We start from the raw sequence: 19,967 nt of genomic DNA, 5'->3' as shown, positions 1-19,967 counted from the left end.
TGGTGCAGAATGAAAGCTTCAAGTTGCACCTGAAGTAGCGAGCTCAGTAGTTTGTGTTGTTGTGAGACGGCTCTGCGTGAAGGTTAATAAGGTTAATAAAGCAACTTATTCATTACTCATTTCTTTATTTACTCACTTCCTTCTTCAACATGCTGCACCACCAATGTTTCCTCTGTGCTATTGACACAGCAACAGGGCTGTAGAATAAATACAGATATTATGGAGGAAATAGTACAAAGTCAATAGTACAGCATCTTTAAAAAGGATCAGAGTATTTCATGTCAAAAGAAATAATACAGCGTGTTGAAAGCATCTTTATTTGATGGCCTGTTTAAACATGTACAGTTGTTTCCAATAAAAGTCATTTATTAACATTAGAGTCAAACAATTCTATTTCTGTTAAAGTAACACATGGAGTAAATGTTGTAAATGACATTATAGGGAATAAAAACACAAGTAACGCATATTCAATATTTCCTTGAGAGGTTTGCTGAACCATTAAAAAGCTTCTTGTTCAAAACAAACCTGATTATGTGAAATTAGATTTGATTTCACTCAACAGATTTAGAAAGATTTGAAGTTAAAATGGGCTCAAAAAGAATTACACGTTCATATTTTCCTTCTTCACCTTGTTTTTATTATTGCTGATGAAGCGCACACACACACATAAGGACACATTTGTCTCATATGGGGGGACAGATGAAAGAGCGTCTTATAAAATGTCTTCTTGAACACATAAAGATGAAGATTAAAGCCTAATTAGGAGCCAATATCTAAATGATCATCTATTGATTGAAGGAGCACAGCAGCATTAAGCTGAGCTCTTTCACACTTCCATCTGAGTCCCAGAGAGCTGTGGACCCCCCAGAGTCCAGACCAGCTCAGGTACCCCTCACCTGCTCCACCTGCATCTACACCCACATGAACCACCATCAGCTGTACAGACTGAACTATGTGGTGAGCAGAGAGGAAGGTTCTCCACCAGGAGGAGACTCTCCCTCCTGAAGAGGACACAGAGACACTGAGGAACCATAAGACCAGAACAAGAACCCAGGATAAAGAGGTTCAGTGAATGTGGTGCTGAAGGTGTGGAGGTGGATCAGTGTGTCAGAGGAGACTCTGTAGAAGGACAGAGAGCCAGCAGGACAGTCCACATACACTGCTACTCTACCAGAGGGGGAGGAGGAGGAGGAGGAGGAGGAGGAGGAGGTGATGATGGGTGTTACTGTCTTATTGTGAAGGACATAGTAACCTCCATCAGAGCATCTCAGACTCCAGGACTGATCATTGCATCCAAACACACAGTCTCTACTGTCTCCTTTCCTCCTGATTCCTCTGTAACTCACTGATACATCAACGTCTCCTCTCCACTCGACCTCCCAGTAACAGCGACCAGTCAGACCAGTTCTACACAGCAGCTGAGGATCGGAGTCAAATCTGTCTGGATGATCAGGATATGACTGATCCTCCATCACATGTATCACCTTACTGTTGTTGTCAGACAGTTTGAGTCTTTTGTTTGCTGTGTTTGTGTCGATTGTGAGTTCACAGGAATCTGATGAGAGAACAAGACACAATACAGCTGCAGTTATTAATCATGTGTTCATCTACTGACACGTTGATGATGACGTCACAGAGGTGAATGAGTGATGTCACAGTGTGAAGATGGTTGAATCTTCATGAATCAAAGCACACTTACACTTCCTCAGACCTGGTCTCAACCATCGGACTCCATCAGGCTCCACCCTGAAAGGAGGAGGGGGGTCAGAGCAGCATGGAGACATGGACATTACATCACTCTCACACACAGCTTTGTCCTTCATGTCCACATGGAGCACCTCTTCTTCTTCTACCACTACTTACAGACGACCACAGACTGTCAGTCAGGCGTCACACAGCGACGAGGTGCTGGAATATATTCATGAAGAAGATGAATGGATAACAAATAAGAAATGGACCTGTCACTGTACTTTCACCAGATGTGAATTCAAACGGGAGAAATGACGTCATGCTACAGATCAAGCTTCATGGGACGTGTGCAAAGGAACATTCACATTAAACTGTTTCATAAAGATAAAGCAGATACAGACCATTCAGTATTCACACAATGTGCATGTTTCCATGTTGTCCCCATTTGTGGACAATGTCTCTCCCTGTGGTTCGCTGGAGTCCCAAAACTTTACAAATGGCTTTGTCACCTTTTCCACACTGATGGATCTCAATGACTTTGTTCCTCATTTGTTCCTGAATGTCTTTGGATCGCAGCCTGATGTCTCGCTTGTGAGGATCTTGTGGTCTACTTCACTTTGTCAGGCAGCTCCTATTTAAGTGATTTCTAGATTGAGAACGGCTGTGGCTGGAGAAATGGAACTGGGCTTTCCAAAGATGTGATGAACCTCACTTCATTTATGTTTTCATCACTTTTTCACACAGGGCCATTTAGGTTTGGATTCTTTTCTCCCCTTAATAATACAAACTGCATTTTGTGTTTACTTGCGTTATCTGTGTCTAATATTTACATTAGTTTGATGATCTGAAACATTTAAGTGTGACATGCAGGCATGAAAACGGGTCACGGGTGAAAAAGGTGAGAAGGATGTTTCCCCTCTAGGGGTTTTCAGCTGGTTTTGTCCCAGGGACCAACATTCTGAATAGAAAGCCACTGGCCTGTAACCGTCCCCCCACATATTCCGCCTGTAGCACTTGTCAGTGGAATCTCTTCCATATTCTTCTGGATATTCAAGTGACTGAATGTCTTCAGCTGGACGCATCGGTCTTAATGTGCCGGTAATGATGGTAAATGATGCTTGTAGCTGGTTGTCATCTACGCTCCACTACGGTTACATAAAGGTGGCGTTTGTGTTTTCACAACGTTTTATCTCATAATTTAGACTTTCTATCCCCTTTCTTCAGTGCGGAAATGGGCTTCTATAGTTGTGTGAATGCATCACTCCAGCCAATCCAAAGACAGGGTTTGTAACCAATCAGGTGTAGAGACCATGGTGACTGGCTCCGCCCCCTTACTGTCAGAAAGAACAACAGCGAGCGCGTAGAAAACTCCTTCGAGCACGAGCAGAGATTCTCCTCGCGAGCAACGAAGTTCACGTTCAAAAGTCCGTCTCACGAGAGATATTTATGTATTTATATATTTATTTATTTGCTCGCGGATGTTTGATTTACGCGCATCAACCTGATTTGCGCTCTGGAATTTTGACAGTGATTTGCTGCCATACCCCCCCCCCAAAAAAGGTGAGGGATTTTCATGCCTGAACATGAAAGAAATGAGGAATCAGGAAGGCAGCAAACACTTTATCACACAACTGTAACACATAAAAGCAGAAGCCATTTTCCAGTGAGGCTGAATGAGGCGAGTCGGAGGACGTCCACGTTGTCCCATTGATCAGGTGGACTGCAGTGTCTCCCCGTTGTACTACTTCATGGGGGGGCACCCCTGTTATAATGATGGAAACACTGAACTGGCTTCGGTCGCTTATCAAAACATCGGCCAAATAAGCCGTTTTTCAGACTTTATGAGCAAATACAGAATCCCTTTGTGTTAATTTCTAAAGCCGCATAAAGACACACGCGACTTTATTTAAGGCGCTGCGCTACTTGCAAGTCGCTGTGTTGTGGCAGATTCTCCATAAAGGTAGAAAACAACAAACTCATGGTCATGAAGGTCTTCATGTAACGTTACATGGAATCTGCATGAGGAGGAGGAGGAGGGTCCATGTCGCTAAATACCAACTGAGATCGGCTTGTGGCTTCTGACAAAGGATCCTTCCACCGACCACTTTTCACACCCGCCGTCGCTCTGATCTGCAGGCGCATGGCGGAGAAAACCAATCGGGTGTCTGGATGCTAAATGTTCATACTTCTGTTGGGCCTCCACCCTGCTAATGAACCTCACCACGTGTTTCTTCACTGAGGACAAAGGAAGAACACAAACATATAGGGGTCCCCCATGGCCTGATGCCAGGGGCTGGTAACAGGACCCCTGCAGCTCTCCAGACCCTCTTGGCCATAAAAAGAGGACGTACCAAAGAACACCGAGCGCTCCCATTGGCCGAGGACAGTGACATTTATTTATGGACCTCAAGGTCATAAGAAGAGATTGCGCCAAAGGATCGATCTCTTTCGCCTGACGTCCCGTTAGTGACAGATTGAGACAACACAACGTTGTTTGGTTTCTTTCCCTCCAATTCCCAAGTTTCAGTCTTAATCTCGCTGGACGAACTCAAGACTCGCGCTCCACTACGTCCCGCTTCCTTTTCCCTTTTGATTTCATTCCTGTTGACTCCAGAGGACCGGAGAGACAGCTGCTCTCTGACCCCCCGCCGCCTCTGTTCCCAACGAGAAGTTCGGACCCCACGGCCGAAATCGCCTTCATCCACTGAGTTTCCCTACGCGGAGCTCAACTGTCCTCAGTCAGCTGGAAGCTGATGACCAACGCCCATCAAACAGTAACACTGGTTTTCTGGGCAGACTAATTTAGCGTGTTGATATGAACTTGATGTTTATTTGATTTGTTCAGTCATAACGTGGTACGATAGAGTCCGGATCAACGAATCCGCTACCTTTGATTTATGTTTGAATGTGTACCTGCAAATGTCGTAATGTCCCCTGTTGATCTGATGCTGTGATACGTTTGCTGTAAGAGAGTGAAAGCGCCAACTGTGTTACGCTGCTGAATGATTTCATGGTCAGAATAGTTCCTTATTTTCTTTTCTTTTCCCGGGTCTCCGCCGTGAGATCCGTTTGCCTGTGGTTTCATTTCGTATCGCCAGCCACATCGTTGGTTCTGTAACTGCACACACATGGATCCGACCATCCTGATTCACGTTGCTGATCTACGTTCCGCTGGTCGCGGGACAGAATCTCCTCGCGCCGCGTCTAAGTATCCCCCCCCTCCTTCGTCCAAGCCGTAGTCCCTAGCAACAGATAGCGTAGCATTACTCACTAGCTGCAGTCCTAATGCAGCTTTTCCAAAAAAAAAAATATTAAATAAAAAATTTCCGCGAAGAACAAAATGGCAGAAGCAAAGAAACGCAAGATAGCAAGTGAATGCAGAACATTTCAAACACGGTGGGAAAATGAATATTTCTTCAAAGAAGTCAAGGAGAAGTGTGTCTGTTTGATTTGCAATGAAACGGTTGCAGTGATGAAAGAGTCCAATGTACGACGACACTACGAAACCAAGCATCCGACCTTCACGTCCTACACTGCTGCTGAGCGAGAGGACAAAGTCCAGCACATGGCAGCTAACCTGCAGGCTCAACAACAGTACTTTTACCCTGCTAACAACACACAAGAAAACGCTACAATAGCTAGCTATGAGGTAGCTCAACTCATAGCGCGCCGCGGGAAAGCTTTCTCAGACGCTGACTTGGTCAAACAGTGCCTCATTAAAGTCGCTGGAATAATGTGCCCGGAAAAGATGCAGGAATTCAACAACGTGAGCATGTCCACAAACACAATTGTGCGTTGAATCGAAGACTTGTCAGCTAACGTACAGAATCAAGTGTCACATAAAGCTTGTGCTTTTGACTTTTACTCCATTGCATGTGATGAAAGATGCAACAGACGCCGCACAACTGTTCATTTCTTTGCGGGGAGTTGACGATGACTTTTGCATCACGGAGGAGTTGCTTGATCTTCGGAGTCTAAAGGGCACAACAACGGGTGAGGACATTTTTGAAGCCGCGTCAGGTGCAATTGAGAAGATGGAACTTAAATGGGACGAGCTGTGTGGAGTTGCAACAGACGGGGCTCCCGCTATGACAGGCGAGCCCAAAGGAATGGCATCTATGGTGTGCGCCAAGGTGCCAGAGAGTGGAGGCGAGGCTGTAAAATTGCACTGTATCATCCACCAAGAAGCTCTCTGTGCCAAGACAGTCCAGCTTGGCGATTTGATGACCACAGTTGTGAAAACTGTCAACATAATTCGAGCACGAGGGCTCTACCACAGAGAATTAAGCTTTCCTATCTGATGTCGATGCTGAATACGGGGACGTACTCTATCATTGTGACGTGCGCTGGCTTAGTCGCGGCTCCGTGCTGAAGCGGTTTTATTCCCTTATTGCCTTTCTAGTTGATCTTACTGCTCATCTGAACTCACTGAACAAGAGCCTACAAGGCAAAGACCAGCTTGTACCACAACTTTCTGTGCGAAGCTTCGTCTTTTTGAGACACAACTACGCAACTTCAACCTTGCGCACTTCCCTACGCTGTCCAAAATCAAACGTGCTCATCCAAAGGCCGACCTCTCTGCTAAAAAGGGGAAATATGTTTCTGTGATCACAACTCTTATGACACAATTCAATCAGCGCTTCCAAGATGTTTCTGTCATTGAGAAAGAAATCAAGCTGTTCTCAACTCCCTTCCTGCTGGATGCAGAAGAAGTGGAAGAGAGTCTGCAATTAGAACTCATCGAGATGCAGCTCCTCTCCTACCCGACTTCTACCGGAGCTTGGAAAAGGCCAAGTTTCCTCTGATGCGACGCCACGCAAAAAGAATGACCAGTCTGTTTGGCACAACATACATATGCGAGCAAACATTTTCTCTGTTAACTCTGAACAAAAGCAGATTGAGAACCAAAATGAGCGACAGCCGTCTCTGTGATGTCCTTCACATCTCAACCAGCAAACTTACTCGTGACCTGCCAGCCGTCCTTCAGTCCAGAGCAGCATCACTGCTCCCATTAAGTGCAACACTGTTCCCATTGTAGGCGAGTTCAAATATATTACACAGTATTCATGTGTTCAAAAGCCCAATTACTTAATGAATGCAGTCAATTAAAGTTGATTTTCTAAAACACGTTAGCTGATGAATTATTTGCATAAGTAGGTTAAATAAAGCCTTCCCTTTTTATACAGGGCTGTGAAGGGGGTCCCCATCCTGACGAAGAAGCAATCTGAGGATGAGCTGCCAACCCTTTTTGTAAAAAAAATGAAAACCCATTAATGGAGAGATGTGATTTATGCACTTTTTTTTCTTTAAGTTTATTCAATTATTAATAATAATTTACCTACATTTGATTGATTGATTTGTATTACTGTTAATACACTAGAGGTGATATACCTTAACTTTAGTGAGCGGCTCAACCTTTCACATATTTTTCTGTCTGTGGCCCTCAGTGAAAAAAGTTTGGACCCCCCTGCTTTAATACGTGGAACACTTCCTGCATTTCGCTCTCGCTCGCCCCTCGCGTCCAGTAGTCGTATTACACTGTTTAACGTTCCCGTCTTCCTCGGTGGTTTGATTTAACGGTCTCACTTCCGCCCCGCTGCTCTCGCTCGCCCCCTAGTGTGATAACCGGCACTCCGCTTGTTGTTGCGCGCAACCGCACCGCCGTTCCTTCCCTGCACCCCCCTCGTCTCCCCCCCTCTCTCTCTCTCACCCCCCTCTGTGCTCACACACACACACACACACACACACACACACACACACACACACTCTGGTTTTGATTGCTTGTTTAGTGAGTAGGTTTAAAATAAGTGTTATGGGGATTGTTGGTTGCAGTTATAGGTGATCTTGATCGGTGTTCCTGTGAGTTAATAAACCCTGTTATACTTTAAAGAACCGTTTTCCTGTGTTTACTTGTGCATTTATATGGTGGTGACCGTTGACATACATCGCCAGTGCTCGAACTTAAATCCTTCCAACATCTTCACTCTCAAGGAGTGAATATCAATTATGAGACTTGATTTATAGTTTTGGTTATTGGTCCCTGTTAGCTCAGGGTGGTGCCCCGTTATTTATTCATTCTGATAAGTATCTTAGTGATTATTAATAATTCTATTAATGTCCATAAGTTAGTTCCTCATTTGCTAGTAACCTAATACGACCCCCTAGCCGCTCCCAACACTTCTCATCCAACAACAATCACATTCACTCCATCCGGATGGCAACATATATCTGGATAGGGTGTTTTTGGTATGTTCTGTTCATTTCTACGATATAGTTGATACTAATTCCAGGTCCACCATCAGCTGTTGGTTCTTCACTGAGCGTCTGTGGCCGACTGTCCCCTGTAGCTTCAACAAGTCCACTCTTATCATCCAGGGAACCGTCTCTCAGTGCAAAGCACCAAAAGCAGGTGAAGCTGATCTCCTTTAAAACACCAAACGTTCCTCCTGTGATGATCCATCAAGACGCTTTGAACAGATTGTTTCTTTGACTGTTTGTCTCTTAATAATAATGTCTGGACTAAAGGACAAACACACACTGGAGGCAGGGGACCAGCATCTAAACATCCAAGTGTTGTTTGAGTTGTTAAGAGCCCACAAACCTGCAGCGTGACCACGTTGACTCATATCAACCCACCATGATGCCGTCAACGTGTCAGGAGACACTGTCCTCTCTTATAACGTGGAGACAAGACAAAGCTCCAGAGAAACAAGGCTTTCATCACCTTCCTCCCTGTTCAGGCTCATCCTGGCTACTGTTCCTCACTACTTCTGTCTGTGGCGATGGTCTCATGTGGGACACAAACAGTTTAATGAGTCTCTGGTAGTTTGAGGTCAGCTTGGTGTGTCAGGGTCTTATTAACCAGGCTGACAGTGGGACAGAGAAAAGGTTTCCAGCTCTACCTCCTCTATCAGACTGACGCCTCTTCATACCTGAGAGTCTCCAGTCTCCAATGAGGATCCTCCAGACCAGCAGACAGCAGCTTCACTCCTGAGTCTCCTGGATGATTGTAGCTCAGGTCCAGCTCTCTCAGGTGGGAGGGGTTGGAGCTCAGAGCTGAGGCCAGAGAAGCACAGCCTTCCTCTGTGATCAGACAGCCTGACAGCCTGCAGACCCACAGAATAAGACACATGTCACATGATCTGAGGGAGCTGTGAGGACTGAAAGGTCACTGCAGTACTGAGATACTATCAGGTACAGAGGGGTCACATTAACATGGTTACTGACTGGTTTCCAGTCACAACTAAACACCCACTAATGTCAACAACCTGATAACATTACTACTAACTCTATAATTTCAAATATTTACATTGGAAAATTGTCAAAAAAAATTAAACACATTTCCCTGAAAATATTTGGAAAATACATATTTGATTTAAATCATGGAAGCAGAAAGCTATGAAAGTCAGAAATGTACCATTGATGTAAATAAAGACACCAAGTGGACATTAATTGAATCCTGACCTGAGAGTCTCCAGATCACAGTGCGGACTCTTCAATCCAGCAGACAGCAGCTTCACTCCTGAATCTTGCAGGTGGTTGTTACTCAGATCCAGCTCTCTCAGACTAGAGGACTGGGAGCTGAGAACTGAGGACAGAGCGTCACAGCTTCTCTCTGAGAGGTTACAGCCACTCAGTCTGAAGAGAGGGATGAAGAAGAAGCAGTAAGTATAAAAGATTGCAGCATATTTAAGTTATGATGCATGAATCTAACTCTCTGTGTACTTACAGAACTTTGTTGGAGGCTTTGACCACTGGCAGCAGCCTCAGAAGAGCCTTCTCTGAAGCAGAGTATTTCCTCAGGTCAAACACCTCCGGATCTTCTTCTGATGACAGTAAGATGAAGACCAGAGCGGACCACTGAGAAGGAGACAGTTCTTCTGTAGAGAGACGTCCTGATCTAAGGGACTGTTGGATCCCCTCCACTAGAGAACCATCATTCAGTTCATTCAGACAGTGGAACAGATTGATGCTTTTCTCTGGAGACACATTCTCACTGATCTTCTCCTTGATGTACTGAACTGTTCTCTGATTGGTCTTTGAGCGACTTCCTGTCTGCGTCAGCAGACCTCGTAAGAGAGTCTGATTGGCCTCCAGGGAAAGACCCAGGAGGAAGCGGAGGAACAAGTCCAGGTGTCCATTAGGACTCTGTAAGGCCTTGTCCACAGCACTCTGGTAGAGACGCTTTGGTTTAGGTTTGTCTCTAAAGACTTTAGACAACAGGGAGGTTGTTTGTTCTTCTGACAGCAGATTGACACCAGAGCTGAAGAAGGTCAGATGCACATGAAGAGCAGCCAGAAACTCCTGAACACTCAGATGGACAAAGCAGAACACATTGTCCTGGTACAGTCCTCTCTCCTCTCTAAAGATCTGAGTGAACACTCCTGAGTACACTGAGGCTGCTCTGATATCGATGCCACACTCTGTCAGGTCGGATTCATAGAAGATCAGGTTGCCTTTCTGCAGCTGATGAAAGGCCAGTTTTCCCAGAGACTCGATCATCTTCCTGCTCTTTGGACTCCAGTGTGGATCCGTCTCAGCTCCTCCATCGTACTTGACCTTCTTCACTTTGGACTGAACCACCAGGAAGTGGATGTACATCTCAGTCAGGGTCTTGGGCAGCTCTCCTCCCTCTCTGGTCTTCAACACCTCCTCCAGAACTGTAGCAGTGATCCAGCAGAAGACTGGGATGTGGCACATGATGTGGAGGCTTCGTGAGGTCTTGATGTGAGAGATGATCCTGCTGGCCTGCTCCTCATCTCTGGACCTCTTCCTGAAGTACTCTTCCTTCTGGGGGTCAGTGAACCCTCTGACCTCTGTCACCATGCCAACACACTCAGGAGGGATCTGATTGGCCGCTGCAGGTCGTGTGGTTATCCAGAGGCGAGCAGAGGGAAGCAGCTTCCCCCTGATGAGGTTTGTGAGGAGCACATCCACTGAGGCCGACTCTGTGACATCAGTCAGGATCTCATTGTTGTGGAAGTCCAGAGAAAGTCGACACTCATCCAGACCGTCAAAGATGAACACAACCTGGAACTCTTCAAACCTGCAGATTCCTGCTGCTCTGGTTTCACTGAAGAAGTGATGAACAAGTCCCACCAAGCTGAACTTCTTCTCTCTCAGCACATTCAGCTCCCTGAAGGTGAATGGAAATGTGAACTGTATGTCCTGGTGGTCTTTGTCTTCAGCCCAGTCCAGAGTGAACTTCTGTGTTAAGACTGTTTTCCCGATGCCAGCCACTCCCTTAGTCATCACTGTTCTGATTGGTTCCTCTCCTCCAGCTGAGGCTTTGAGGAGGTCTTCTTGTCTGATGGTTGTTTCTGGTCTGGCTGGTCTTCTGGATGCTGTTTCAATCTGTCTGACCTCATGTTCTTCATTGACCTCTGCAGTCCCTCCCTCTGTGATGTAGAGCTCTGTGTAGATCTCATTCAGAAGGGTTGGGTTTCCTGCTTTAGCGATCCCCTCAAACACACACTGGAACTTCTTCTTCAGGTCGGATTTGAGTTCACGCTGACAAACTTCAGCATGAAGTCCTGGATGAAGACAACAAAGAAGATCCATGAGTCAAAGAACATATTTCACTATGTCCTTTCCTCAGAGAATGACTATGAATATATTCTGTCCATCTCTGGAGACATCATCGAAGGTCTCATTTATCAGCATGGTAAGTCTGTAGAGAAATCCTCTTACTGCTCTGCAGACGGTCAGCCAGCTCCTCCTGCTTCATTCTCCTCAGGAAGTGCACTGAGATCTTCACAAATGCCTTTCTGCTCCTCCTCTGCTCTTCATCCAGCACCTCCACATCCTCTTTCTCTAAGCATTCTGGGTAATCTGAACTCACAACCTTCTGGATCTTCTTCAGCTCGTTCTTCACAAAAGTGAGGATGTTCTCCTCCAGCAGCTGGAACAGAACATTCTATGAATGACACCAACTAGAACATGGAAGCCACCATCAGGTCCATGTTGGAAAGACGGACAATCCACTAGTCTACAAAGTGCAGCATGGAGATGATGGTGAACTGAGAGATGTAAAAGTAGTTTTTCATGTACACACCATGAAGATGGAGTCCAGGTGTGTTTGATGCTGCTGGGCAGACGGACTTGTGGGAACCTCTGAGCTCTCCTGGTCCTCTCTGTGGAGGAACATGAACCATCAGCTCACATGGTGTTTGGACCATCAACACCAATACAACATTAGGTAAAGATATTGGCTTCTGTCATGATTGATCATGATGGAAACCAGATGCTGAAGACTGTCGATGATGACGGACAGTTTATTAGTTGAGTGACAGTTAGTCATCAGTTTCATCTGGTTTTAGTTCTTACTGTGGGTCATAAAAACAACGTGTGCAGACCTCTGCATCTGGTAGAAAGTCCTATGGAACTACTCCAAACCTCTTTAGTCCGTCCCCTGACCTCTAGAAGTCTCCTTAGATCTTCTGAAACTAGTCTTTGGACCTTTTCACAGAGTCTACTGACGATACTTTGTCCAAACCTCTGCATGGAGTCCAGAGACCACGTCAGCTGGTCCACAGAGCACTGAGTTTATTCTAATCACATGTTCAGTCCCAGTGATCTGACTCCAGAAACCTGCAGCTGTCTCCAGATGTGACCTCTGCTGATCCTGATGTGGAGGAACTAGCTCAGATTGTGTTTACATCTGAGGATGTTTACTGTTAATGAGTCACACTTAAACACACACAGACCAGTTAGATCATGGGTGTCTAACTCAAGGCCCGAGGGCCAAATCTGGTCTGCTGGGGGGTCCAGTGCAGCCCGCTGGATGACTTTACTATTGTGAGAATTACAGAAAGACACAAATAGCTTTTCTATAAAAGTAGCTGCTATTCCTAATCAGTCCACCAGGGGTCGCACTCTGTGAGTGAGCGCATGTGTTAGACCAGGGGGACCAGGGGCCTCATTTATAAAAGCTTGCGTAGGATTTGCTCCAGAAGTGGCGTACGGATGAAACGTAGGACGTGCGTACGCACAGAAACATTCAGACTTATAAAACGTCCTACGCAGTTTTCCCTTAATAAATCACAATCACTTCTAAATGCAGCCCAGCTTGTGCGGCTTCGTGTCACGCCCATAGTTGCCCATATATAGTCTGTGGAACGCCCACAAATTAATATTCATCGATTGCGAAATCATGACACTGAGAGGAAAACGAAGAAACGTAACTTCACTCAGTGTGAAGTGGAAATGATCATTGGGAGGTGGGAAGGAGAAGTAAGATGCTCTTTGGAGGACACAGTGTGGACATCACTGATGCCAACAAGGCACCTGAGGGGCAAAAGGTTGCAGAGCAACGCTGCAGCCTCACGACCTCGGACCCAAATAAAGAAAAACTGGTCTGACATCAAAGTGGATGCAAAAAAGCCAAGGTGTGTCTCCACGGGGGGGAAAGGGACACCGGAGCTGTCCCCTCCTGATGAGAGACTGGCGGCAATGATTGGGGATCGGGGACAGGGTCGGGGCCAACATCAGCGTCAGGGGGTCGAGGCGCGTTTGGAAGCTGTGCCACATCATGTAGCACAGCACATGCAGCACGATGTTTCACACCTTTTCAGGAGTAAACAACAACCTCCCTCCAGTGCAGTCGAGGCAGCGCCATCTGCCCTTAAACAGGCCGATGGTGCGCTGCACTACAGCGCCAATCCTTCCATGTGCCACGTCTTCTAAGAGCGCAAGATCAGCCATCAGCATCATCATCACAACAGCGTCCCTGGTTACACATGTATGTATTAAATGTATTGATCACAACGTTAACGCTACTCTCCCATCAAGAATTAAGAATTAAAGCCAATAAAGCGTCTGTCTATGTCTAGCTGTATCTCACCCTTTTGTTGTGACACAATACTAATCATGGTTATTATTATTTTTTATCTTTCATTGTAGGCGTTGGACAACAGTACTTTCTGATTGATGTTGTCTTCATGGACAGATGCGAAAACTTCCAAAGCCATTCTATTCTCTGTCAATCACAACGATGTGAGCGTGATGATGTCTGGGCCGTGGTGACTGATAATGCTGCTCACTGTCTGAAGGAATACAGGAGGCTCTGAGAGGAGTGTTGCCCAACAGCGTACATGTAACCTGCCTCTGCCATGTCATCACGCTGGTGGGTGAGACCTGGCAGCTCTGCAAATCATTCTCCATTGTGACATGGATGAGATCTGCCTGCTAGAAAGAGAAGATGGGTGCGCTTCCTCATCAGCAAGGAGTTTGTGCAAGCTACGGCTCCGAGTTGCACTTGGAATTGAAGTTTACAATGTTTTTGATATTTCCACCAAAGTTAAGTTGAATTTCCAAAATGTTTTATTGTTTACTGCACGGGCTGTTGCAATTGTTATGCACCTTTGTTAGTAGATATTGACAGGACTATTCTTACTTAGTTTGATCTTACATGGAACTAACGGCATTTTTTGTTCAGTCATGTATTTTGTTTAATTTAAACTAACAATTTTTTTTGAGTGACTGTTCTGTTTGGACACACAAGAAAAGATATTGCCATGTTTTTATCATGCAGCATGTTTTTGCCTGAAATAAGGTTCTATGTATGGAAGTTTTCAGTTTTAACTGAATATATTTTCTACATTTCAGTTCTTAATTCACTGTCTCTGCGTAAAATGTTAAAAACCGAATTCTCAAAAAATTTAAAAAAAAAAAATTGTGGGAAAAAATAAACCGGAATTTGAGAAAAAATGTAACAGATTTTATCGGGCCCTACTTACTCTGGGTCATTAGAACGGTGTCCATCTTTGAAGTCAAAATATCGATCAATAGACTGATCACTCTTCATGGACAAACATCTGGGTTCAGGAGACGTTCCTCTCTGCTGATGTGAACTGAAAGAAACACTGAGATTACATCACATCATCATCTAATCATGAAGCATCAGCTCACATGGTGTCCGTCCTCACAGAGACCAAAACAAGGTAAAGTTCCATGACGTGAGGTCTGGATGTGGACCACATGACTCCCTGTAGTGGTTTAGGTCTACTGGTCCTGCTGGTCCCACTGAGAATCAACAGCTCAGTCTTTCAGCTCACTGTTTTCTTCACCAGTCAGTTTGGTTTAGTCCCAACAGGTCTCACCAAGTCCTCCATGGAGCTCTCCCTCCCTCACTGGACACTGCTGAAGGGCCCTGGAGCAAGAAACCCAGAACCTCCACCAGAGAGTCTGGTAGAAACACCTCATCATCAGCCTGAGACCCTCACCTTGCATCAACAGAGGGACCAACGTCTTTGAAGTTTAGAGGAAGACTCATAGACCGGTTACTCTTCATGGACACACAGCTGGGTCCAGGTCCTGGTCTCTGATGGGTCCTGGTCACACATGTAGAAGCAGAGTCAGTGAGTCAGAGACGTTGGGACATAGAGACGAGTGGAGGACAGTTCCTCTCACCTCTGAGCTTTGGTCTGGCTGTCATGTTCCCCACACAGAGGGGCTTCAGAGGGAGGGACTCCGTCCTCTGGGTCCTCAGCCTGATTCATAGCAGAGTCCACACCTTCACACCTTGACACCAACCTGCTGGGAGAGCTCACACATTATTATCTTCATCAGGACAAACACACAGAGCTCATTCACCTCAACACTAAAACTCTCATGGGACACTTTGTGTTGCTGTCTTGAGACAACGTGTCAAGAGACGTCATTTTAAATCCTCATCCGATAAATGTCGTGTTTCTTTTAAGCGCTTTCGTTTGGCAGGAGGCAGCGGTTCATCAGGACGTTATTTATGTTAAAAAAATCATTATTTCATGAATTGACATGCTGAATATCAATATTAAGAATATCAAACTCTATATTGTTTATCCTACAGACAGTCAAACAGATGCCAGGTAAAAAAGGGTACTGTACAGATGTTTTATTTATTACTATCATAGATAAATATTTCAGTATTGTATTTGTGGTATCGTAAGTATCAGTTACCGTAATATTTTGGCAGGTATAGTATCGAAGTCATCATTTTGGTGTCGTGACAAATCTAGTTGACGCCCACTTTAACCGCTAGAAACCTCGGCGTGACACTCGACAGCCGACTCTCCCTGACTCCCACCATCACTGACAACACCATCATGTAGATACGCTCTACAACATCAGGAGAACACGTCCTCTTCTCACTCAGAAGGTACTGATTCAGGCTCTCGTCGTCTCCCTCCTGGACTACTGTAACTCTCTCCTGCAGGTCTCCTGCTACCACCATTCCACCTCTGCAGCTCATCCACAATGCAGCAGCTCCACTGCTCTTTAACCTTCCTAAGTCCTCTGGTGCTCACGTACCGTGCTGTGAATGGATGGGGTCCATTTTACATCCAGGACCTGGTCCAACCCGACACCCCGACCCGCACTCTCCGCTCTGCATGTGATAAACTGCTTGTTCCTCCTCACTGAGAGCAAAACACTCGACTAGATCTCCACTCTTTGCTGTCCTGCTCCTAAATGGTGGAAGGAGGTCTCTGAAGACATCAGGACCACAGAGAGCCTTCACATCTTCAGACTAAAGACACACCTCTTCAGACTCTACCTCCACTAACACACTAACTGTAGCACTTACATTGGACTTATAATGGTTCTTATCTACAGCAAGTTGTAAAGCGGCTTATTTGATGAAAGTGCACTTTGTTGTTTCTTGTTCTTCTGGGTTTGTGTCCTTATGGTTGAAACGCTCTTATTGTAAGTGGCTTTGGATAAAAGCGTCAGCTAAATGACATGTAATGATTTAAAAGATGAACATTAGCACTCATCTTCCAGCAGATGGAGCTGTGCTGTTTCTCCTCTTCATCTCCTTCAGAGTCCAGAAGTCAGTAAAAGAGTCCAGTATCACATGACATGTGTCATGGTCAAATATGTTAGAACATAATGATCACTTTTAGCATAAGATTGTCTATATTGAAGCTTGACGTGTGAAAAGCAGAATGACCCAACGTTTCCATTTGCAGCGGAGTCTAAAGAAAGGAGGGCGAGTCAACTTGCTCTCACACAAACGCTGGAACAAAGGAACTGTCTGTTACTTCATCTCAACCTTCATATCTCACTTCGCAATTTGTCATACTGGCCACTGGAGACGACCTTCATGTGTGTGTATAAAAGCTCAGCGCTGCTCGGAGACGCGTCTCCACAGAGCTCTGTAATACGTGCGCGTGTATTTGACCTCCTGCTAGCAAGAAATCAATTGACTTTTACGACTTTGATCATTCATCAAGACTTTGTTTTTATTAGAAAACCATAGAAATAAATGATTCTCTTCTCCCGAACTAGTTACAATGAAATATTCCACAAGAGTGTTGCTCGGTGTACCGGTGTTACGTGCCTACTGGTTTTTGAACCTACTGGTTTGTCTACGCGTTAAGTATCAAAAAGTTTAAAATAATTAAAAGTTGTATTTATATAAAAACATTTGACAGTGTTTTTTTACATTAGTAATTCATATTGCGCATAATAATTTTACATTATTGTTGGTGATTAATTAATTTAAACACCAAAAAATCAGAAGAGCCATTTGGGAGCCGAAAGAGCCGGTTCTCTAAAAAGAGGCGTAATTCCCATCACTACCGGGTAAAAGAGGACGTCTGCTTTGTCTCTGACTTCTGGCCCTGATCTGCTTAGAGGGCGTGGCGTCACGTGAGGGGCGTGTCCTCAACTGTGTTGCTTTCAGGAAACGTCGGCACTGTGAGAACTATGAATCCACACTTTCTATCCACCATATTCACATTTCAACTTTGATAAACACGACCTTTTTAAACAGATGTGAGGAAAGAGAAGAACGTTTAATCTCACAGAACCAAAACACGTGATGGTGGGCTCGACATGTGGACGTAAAACCGGACCAGAACCAGTACCGGAAACCATTATTTAGGGTACATATCATGATAAAATACATCAACGCATTATCTTTTTTTTATTCGGCAGAGTCCTGACTACAATAAGCTGGAATCCACATTAAAATACTCCAAACACACCTTTAGCTGGTGGGGAAGAGTCACATATGACGTGCAGGTTTGTCCACAACCTTTGGACCGAGTGGGACATTTTGTCGGTGCTTGAAGCTCGCGGACGTTGGAGCCAAAGGACAGCAGCGAATCGGTGGATTATGAATCATTGAGTGAGACAAAGCCTGCAGAGTTACTGTGAAACACACAGCGAGCCAGCAAAGACACACACACACACACACACACACACACACACACACACACACACACGTCTTACCTCTGCCGCTTCTCACGGGAATTATGGATTTAATCTGCTGTTTCTGCAGTGAGGAAAGTAAAGTAAAGTAAAGTAAAGTAAAGTAGTTACTGCTTTTAATATAGAAATAAAGTGTATATTGCAGAATTATACATTATTATATATATATAGTATTATATTATATATTATTATATTATTATTATTATTATTATTATTATATTATTATTATATATTATATATATATTATATTATTATAGTAATATATAGTATTGCAAATAGTTAATAACTCTATTCAGACAGGCCATTTCCCAAAAGCTTTCAAAACTGCAGTTATTAAACCTCTCCTAAAAAAGCGGAGCCTAGATGCCTCTATTATCAACAACTACAGACCAATTTCAAATTTACCTTTTATAAGTAAAATAATTGAGAAAGTTGTCCTACAACAACTTAATCACTTCCTGGCTTTAACTGGCTGCCACGACAACTTCCAGTCAGGATTTCGACCTCTTCATAGCACCTAGACGGCCCTTATTAAAGTAGTAAATGACATCCGTCTTAACACAGACTCTGGCAAAACTTCCATATTAATGCTATTAGACCTCAGTGCTGCATTTGATACTGTCGACCACTCAATACTTTTGGACAGGTTGGAAAACTGGGTGGGGATCTCAGGCACAGTCTTAAGCTGGTTCAGGTCATATCTACAAGACAGGAACTATTTTGTTTCCATTGGTGACTTCGTATCAGAAACAACCGACGTAACGTGTGGAGTCCCCCAAAGTATATCACTGATATGCTTCCACTACATAAGCCTTCAAGATCACTAAGATCTTCTGACACCAATCTGTTAGTGATTCCCAGAGTAAATACAAATCATGGGAAAGCATCATTTAGTTACTACGCAACAAACAGCTGGAATAAACTTCCTGAAGATTTAAGACTTGCCCCAACTCTGACCACGTTTAAAACAAGACTGAAAACTTTTATGTTCAGCTTCGCTTTCTGCTAAATTTGACCTACATTGCACTTTTTACCTCTGCCTTTAATTGAACAATTTCAATAAGATTTTAATCTATAATTTTATTTGCTGTTTTTAATTCTTTTAATTCCTGCATTTTATTTCACTTTATTGTATGAAATGTTATGATGTGAAGCACTTTGAGTCTGCCTTGTGTATGAAAAGTGCTATACAAATAAAATTGCCTTGCCTTGCCTTAAAGGACTGAAGCAGCAGGTGAGACAAACAGAGCGTCTCTCAGGTGTGTTTCAGGAACAAAGGCCCAGGTGAGCTCTGTGGTCCCTGCTGGGTCCTAGTGCCCCTCCGCTTGATACCTTCCCCTCCTCATCAGTAACAGTCCTCACAGACCCCAGATCAGACTGAGCTCCTCTTCTTCATCACAGCGTCATCATTCAGACTAACAGCAGCTTCTCTCTGCCTGCTCACACAGGCGCCATCTTGTTTCCCAGCTTTAAACAATCACACCTTCACGACCATCAATGATGTCATTCAACAAATCACAGCTGCACTTACTGAGCTCGTAGACATGAACTTCCTCAGTGAGCAGCTCTCTTCTGTCCTCAGCAGGTCCGTGTAGAAAAGGAGCTCCGTGCTTCACTTCAGCTTCCATCAGACGGAGTGAAGTGTTGCAGCTTGTTAGAGCTTGTTGTCCTTCATCAGAGAGGGTGTGTCCTCACGTCACCATCAAAGTATGCAGTCTGACTGGTTGACTGAGTCTCAGTCTGAGCTGTTAACAGGGTCAAAGGTCCTCGTGAACAGAATCCTCCTCACGGCTCAACAAGAGTCTTTCAGGATCAAAACCAGCATCTGTGGAACGATCCTTTCACCTTGTAAAGAGTTGCTATGACAACAGACTGGATGCTGTTGTTGGACCAGATGTTTCAGTGGACCCGTGCACGCCCCTCTTTGTCACCTGGTCTTCTTCTACATGTAGACTAGTAGGGAACACGTGATGAAGCAGAAACCTTTGTAACAAATGTAGTGAAGAGTTTATATTGAATAAAAACATCCACTAAGACAACAGAGTCTGAGCTGAGAGTGTTTTTATTCTTCACTCCACTTTGAT

The 19,967-nt window shown here is 44.6% G+C and overlaps 1 protein-coding gene across 2 annotated transcripts in view; it reads right to left on the bottom strand.

The window, feature by feature from the left end:
• The window catches only part of LOC144390253 (protein NLRC3-like), an 80,019-nt gene extending 60,416 nt beyond the window's left edge, over nt 1–19,603 (bottom strand). The window contains exons 1-11 of one of the 2 annotated variants that reach the window (XM_078096712.1): nt 19,415–19,584; nt 15,100–15,225; nt 14,913–15,020; nt 14,427–14,540; nt 11,744–11,822; nt 11,380–11,590; nt 9,419–11,222; nt 9,154–9,327; nt 8,622–8,795; nt 1,700–1,746; nt 302–1,555 (exon numbers count right to left, since the gene is read on the bottom strand). In XM_078096712.1, coding sequence (XP_077952838.1) covers nt 951–1,555; nt 1,700–1,746; nt 8,622–8,795; nt 9,154–9,327; nt 9,419–11,222; nt 11,380–11,590; nt 11,744–11,822; nt 14,427–14,540; nt 14,913–15,020; nt 15,100–15,188 — 3,405 coding nt within the window. In that variant the 5' untranslated portion in view covers nt 15,189–15,225; nt 19,415–19,584 and the 3' untranslated portion in view covers nt 302–950. Of the gene's footprint in view, nt 1–301; nt 1,556–1,699; nt 1,747–8,621; nt 8,796–9,153; nt 9,328–9,418; nt 11,223–11,379; nt 11,591–11,743; nt 11,823–14,426; nt 14,541–14,912; nt 15,021–15,099; nt 15,226–19,414 lie in introns of those variants that run through there. The other variant, XM_078096713.1, reaches the window with a different exon arrangement.
• Between the last annotated feature and the right edge of the window lie 364 nt (nt 19,604–19,967).

This window comes from Gasterosteus aculeatus, chromosome 21, assembly GCF_964276395.1.
Source record: "Gasterosteus aculeatus chromosome 21, fGasAcu3.hap1.1, whole genome shotgun sequence".
Lineage (NCBI taxonomy): Eukaryota > Metazoa > Chordata > Actinopteri > Perciformes > Gasterosteidae > Gasterosteus > Gasterosteus aculeatus.
Note: the sequence above shows the minus strand (reverse complement) of the source record. Positions and strands in the feature narration are given on the sequence as shown.